Below are 6,352 nucleotides of genomic sequence, written 5' to 3' on the forward strand. Positions count from 1 at the left end.
TGCACCTAGCATGAGGTCATTGATTGAACGTGCGGAAGAATTACCGAAAGGGACTATGCACAAAGGGAGGAAGAAGTTGCTTACTTAGGTTTAGCTCTAGTGAATTGAACTACCATATTATAATTATTTTATTTGCTGCTAATATACTTACGGATTTATTTATGTCACATTAGAATTACATGATTCCAGGAGGAATTTTTTTGGTTCCACATTAAAAGGATTAATTGGTTATGTAATCTTATAAGGATCGTTGTTTTTTTGCAGCTTAGATTTTTGAAGTTATCAAAGTTGTATAGTAAAGTAGTCATATTTGCGCATATTGGAATAGGTGAACAATAACCATCCACAGATATAGCTAAATTAAACATCCTATAATGTACTGTAATGAACATCCAGTGTAACTTGGTCAAAATTAAAACATAATAACAAATCGCTACATATACAAATACCCAATGATAACCATCCATGCGTAGAGTGAAAAATGAACATCCGATCACGTACAGCTACCATATTATAATTATGTTAATTACTGCTGATATGCTTAGCGATTTATTTATGTCACATTAGAATAACATGCTGATATGCTTAGGGATTTATTAATGTCACGTTAGAATGACATTAGGAGGAATTTTGTTGTTGTACATTAGAATAATTTATTGGTTATATTACCATAAAAGGGTCTATGTTACCATAAAAGTAGCCATATTTGCACATATTGAAATAGGCAACCAATGACTATCCACAAATACAGTTAAACTAAACATCCTATATTTTACTGTAATGAACATCCTGTGTAACTTGGTCAAAATTAAACAAAACAACCAATCGCTGCACACAGAAATACCCACGGATAACCATCCATGCTTAGGGTGAATAACCTTACTCCCAAGTAAAAGAATAACTATCATGTATACTCGTTATGCATTTAATTCATTGGAATAAAATAACGCAAAAGGGTTCATTCGGGTCACATTAACATGCTTCTTGTAAATTATCCAATCTTATTCTTGGATCAACTACATAGAAACTTAAAACCTATATGTTTACCCCATGAAACCAACCTCTTCCACTAATCTTGATAAAAAAAATAAATGCAAATAGGAACCCTATAAATATGTAGATTACTAATAAACGCACGTGCAACCATGTCTAACAAATCTTAACTTTTGCTAAAGGAACTTAACAATGACATGAAGCCACCAACTTGTTCGGGATCAGCTTGGCCTAAAACAGCACCGAATCTTACATCTTGAGTTGACTCCGGATAAACCACCTGGTGAACAAAACAAAAGGACAACAGTTAACTTATTCCATAGTACTATACCAAATAAAGATGCTAGGTCGAGATTGATACACACATGTACCGGGGGGCATGCTTGTTTTTTCTCCGAGCAGATTTTTTAAATGACTTCTCCAGGGCGGCGCCGAGCCTCTTACTCTTTGGTCGGCCCTTTGTGTTGACCTTCGATGGGGCTTGGATGTCCATCACACCGACAACGTTTGAACTTTGTGAGCCAATATTGGTGTGGGTGTCTACTACACTCTCGGACCTCTTCTTGGCACGATGAGTAGTCAACTTAGCTCTTGTTTCTTCCAGAGCAGCATGAAGCAAGGCTGTTTCTTCGTCGTCGTTTACAAAATCCTGAACAATGTTGTAGAAGTGTGCACATAGTCCCCTGAATGCAATATGACTCTCATCCGACCGACTGACGTCGTGACTACTCTTGACATAAGTATGCTTGCACTTTATGTTCTTTCTCCAACGAGGGAGAACATAGCGATTAGGTACTTTATACTCCTTGTAAGAATGAAAGACTTCAAGACAATGACAGCATAACACACCTGAACTCTCAAATAGATTGCACTCACAACAAACCTCCTGAGTGGATCGATCAAAGTGGATGTCGTATGGGACACAAAGAATAGTATCATTCACTAGTTTTTCCTCTTCCACCTTCATGCATACCAATGCCCCCTGTTCAGCAACAACAGAGACTCTGCAATTAACCTTCTTGACAAACTCAATTTGAACATCCCTAAACATGCTGGTAGTGTACTACTGCTGAAAGTGTCTCTCCATAGGTGAGCTCGTTGCACAAGGGATAACCCCTCTCGAGTCTGCTGCATCATCCTCCAATTCTCTTTGCTCCTTAATTCCAAGCACATTGTCGAATTCGTGAACAAATTGGACCAAGCTAGTCCGACTGTGTAAGAATCCACCGTAGAATGAGTGCATGCTCTCATTCCTTTGCATGCTCCTCATGGCAGCCCAAAATTCACCCTTGAAATATATTGGGACCCGCATACGTCGATCATCGAAGAGGTCTACATAAAAAAAAAACTTCTTATTAAATCATATAAAGCCACGTACCAAAAAGATTTCAATTAATGAGCAAAAAGTAATTGTACACTAACAGACCTGACAGCCATGTGTTGTTATGTAAGTTGTGCTCGTCTATGAATTTAGACCAGTTATCCTCGAATGACTTCTTGGTCCGAAAGTTCCACACAATATCATTGAAGTCATCATACAACTTTCTGTATCGGTGGTAACCTCCAAGCTTGTGCGATAACTTTTTCGTAATGTGCCAGATGCACCACCGGTGGCGTGTATCGGGTAACACATTTTTTATTGAACAGAAAATAAATTTGCATTAATCGGTAATGATTCGCTGTAGAGCAGTTCCCATGCACTTCACCCATTGGCTGAAAACCCACTCATAACTTGGGATTTTCTCATTTTCAAGAAGAGCACAACCAAGGATGGTCGACTTACCATGGTGGTTGACACCGACGAACGATGCAAACGGTAAATCATGCCTACACGCAAAAACAGCAACAAATAGCAAATATCACTCATGACCAAACAACGGAAAAAAAAAAGAAAAATAACATGAACAAACTACTCCATACCTATTTGTGCTGTATGTGCTATCAAGTGACACAACATCTTCATAATATTTGTATGATGCCCTACACCTTGCATCCACCCATACTGCACTCCGAAATTTACACTCATCGTCCAAATTCACCGCGTAGAAGAAGTTTGGATTGATGTCCTTCATTCTCATGAAATAGTTCATCATCTCTCTGAAATTCGCATTGACATTGCTGGTTTGGATCCTGGCTGTAATATAGTTTCGTAAATTCTTTTCTGAGTATCGCAAGTTAGATGGGCCCCCAGACTCATTTGTCAAAGTTAGGAAAGTCTTGTTTAGTCGAATCGTCGAATTCCAGCCTCATCATTATCCTCGATCACGCACTTCGCATGCATGGTCAGCTTCCTATACTCATGGTAGTGCATCGCCTTTCTCGTTGAACATGGGTGCGAGTGACTCAACTCCACCTTGAAGAAAACCCAATCTTGCGTCTCCTTATCAAACTTCACGTATATCCTTGCCTTGCACCCAGCGGCTGAGATCATGTTCTTCTGTGTTGACGCTTTGACATGAGACCCGCGGTACCCATCCCTATTACAGTGGATAGCTTGGTTAATGAGTTGATTTGTGATCTTATCACAGGTTGTCATCCGTATCTTAGTTGCAAACCCGACTTTCTTTGCGTATGTCATATAGAATTCATGAGCCATTTGCAATTGCTCAAACCGCATTCCAACACTTGGTATTTCGTCTTCCCGAAGGCCATCGTGATCTGGTACCTAAGTATCAACTTTAAAAAAAAAAAAAAAACAAAACAAAACCGTTAATGTTCAAATCAACCATGTGGTTCAGGACTACAAAAAATTAAACTAGAGTCCAAACCTAGTGACCAAGATCCATCTCTTCACTTCTAACATGTGAAAGATCCAAAAGTGGCATGGGCTACAATCGCAAAATAAACAAACAAATGTAAAATTAGGAAGCCTAATTGGAGAAACCCTTAGTAAATATCATGTAAATAGACCCTCACTAAACACCACAAAAAAGCAAGACAAATATAATTTTTTATTCCTCAGGCTTCTTTCCTTTTTGTTATTATTGTTCAGCAATGAAACGCAATATCTTAAACCTATGTAAGATTCTATAATGTACAGTACATTTATACATGGTCATGAAGTCACGCGACCTATTCGCCACAATTCAGTACATTATAAACAACTTTTATTTTATCCTTTGATCATAAATCAATTAAAATTAGTTGCTTTAATTTTAGAAATATGGATTATTTTGACTTTTCGAAGAATCGAGTGTGCACAAGAGGATGGTTACTATCCTAAGCATTAGAATACAGGATAAAACTAAAATCCAAACCTCGTAACCAAGATCCATCTCTTCACTTTCAACCTCAGTAACATCCTATAGTGGCATAGCCTATAATCACGAAATAAACACCCAAATCAAATTCATGAAAACTATTTAGATAATCAACTAGTAAATGAGATGCACAAAAATCCTCTCCAAACTCCATAGATAAGGATACAAAAATATAACTGAACCACATCATCCTACCCATATTAACTTGGAAAAAATGCATCAGTATCACTTATTAATAGAAACTAAATTACTTATTTTATTTTACCTATTATATAAACATTTTAACTACTACTATTCTCTGTGCTACATCACACTGTGTACCACCGATATCAAAAAGCAACACATACAACCACCATGCACTTATTTCATTACTCAGTTTTAGAATCCAATGTCACTACAATTGCATTTTTAATGCATAGGCCATCTATCATGTATACTCATACATATATTCCGAATCTAAACATGCATGCCTCTTTTTATTCTTTTTAGCTTACATTTTCAGCAATAACAATGCAGTTAGTTTTATTTTAAATTATTTAACAATATACTACACTAATAATATTATTCTCTAGGCATCAAGCACATCATGGGTGATTACTTCTAAACTAGCCACTTGTCTAGTGTACCAATTATATTGCTTATACATGCTGGTTTAAATTTGCATATTAAATTGATACATCTATATAGGATACTCCACAAAAGAAATATTTTCATCGCAGGTAAAATTCACATTCCATAACTAATTAACGCACTCATATCCTCCATACATAGATGGGCACCATGAATTTAAAACCACCACAAATATGGTTAATTGAAGGATAATCATGATTCATCAAAGTAAGCAATTAACATAAAATAACGGAAATGCTCCACCTGCACTAACGATGAACATCTAAATCTTATATAAATAACCATCCATGATGAATAATTCAACGAAACATTCTCACCTTATTAGACTGCTGACCGTTGGTGACAAAATGGTCGGGAGCGTCTTCATGTGGCTTCGATGAATTGTGATCAGGAATGGATGATGGAACATGACACGGAGACTGCACGACATTGCATGCCATTTACGAACTACCACGCGGTGATGGACTTATCAAAAGAGAGACACTCGTGACTCCTTTATCTTGTATCGTCAATAAACAGCGGAAGAAGCACACCGGCTGCACAGGTGGACTTGATGCGGTGCCGCCAGTAAGAGCCACACGCTCGGAATGCGCTTCTAGGCGTTCACTGGTGCGGACCTCGACGTCTCCGAGAGCAACTTCTAGTGATAACACACGAGTTAGGAAGAAGATGAGATACCACCGTCGGCGAGAGGATTTGCGTTTTTGGTTCTGTCCCCGCCGTTCATAGAGAGATGATCGTGGTTTATGTTTCCAAATAACTGAATCCTAATTTTTTTTAAAATTCAAATTAGAAAATCTTTATAATTAATGATTGTAACCATAATTTAATTTTAATTTCAATTAAACCCCATTACTTATAATTTAATTTTAATTTCAATTAAATCCCATTACAATTGTATACATTGTACAATAAAAGCATTGATTTCTCATACTTTTCCGTTTAATAAATATCCGAGGAGTAATGTATATATGATGATTGGCTTAATTTGTATGTAGGTTTTTGTTGTATGTTAGTTGTATTTAACAAAATTTGTGATTTGTAATTGGTTTTTGATGATAATAGCGAAGGAAATTATCTATGAATCAAAGAAAATTTTACTCTCCTTTTGAGTCGAGACTAGTAAGAATGTTCTAAAAAAATACAATTTGTTATAATAATTGTAACGATTTAAAATTCGACAATTAAATTATATTCTAAAGGTCAATTAAAAATGAAAAAGATTGAAAGAATTATATTTTGTTATTTTCGAATTCTTAGTAAAAATATATTACTTCATACTATTGGGTCATTAAAAAATGTTACTTGACGTCAACCTTAATTAGTAAATTTAGTATGACTAATATACTACCTGCTTAATATTGAATTTATGGAATTACATATTAACAAATATTCTAATCTTTGGTAAAAAAATTATTTAATTATTATTTTAATTTGATCAAATAAATAATTATATTAATTCGAGTGAA

The 6,352-nt window shown here is 35.8% G+C and overlaps 1 protein-coding gene across 1 annotated transcript; it reads right to left on the bottom strand.

Moving 5' to 3' along the window:
- Positions 1-3,214: 3,214 nt before the first annotated feature.
- Positions 3,215-5,323, bottom strand: LOC107457992 (protein FAR1-RELATED SEQUENCE 8-like). Its single transcript, XM_052251523.1, has 2 exons — positions 5,201-5,323; positions 3,215-3,658 (listed from the first exon to the last, which is right to left on the bottom strand). The coding sequence occupies exons 1-2, from the start codon at positions 5,321-5,323 to the stop codon at positions 3,215-3,217; spliced, it is 567 nt and encodes a 188-aa protein (XP_052107483.1).
- Positions 5,324-6,352: the final 1,029 nt, after the last annotated feature.

The sequence above is a fragment of the Arachis duranensis genome, chromosome 7, assembly GCF_000817695.3.
Source record: "Arachis duranensis cultivar V14167 chromosome 7, aradu.V14167.gnm2.J7QH, whole genome shotgun sequence".
NCBI classification, from domain to species: domain Eukaryota; kingdom Viridiplantae; phylum Streptophyta; class Magnoliopsida; order Fabales; family Fabaceae; genus Arachis; species Arachis duranensis.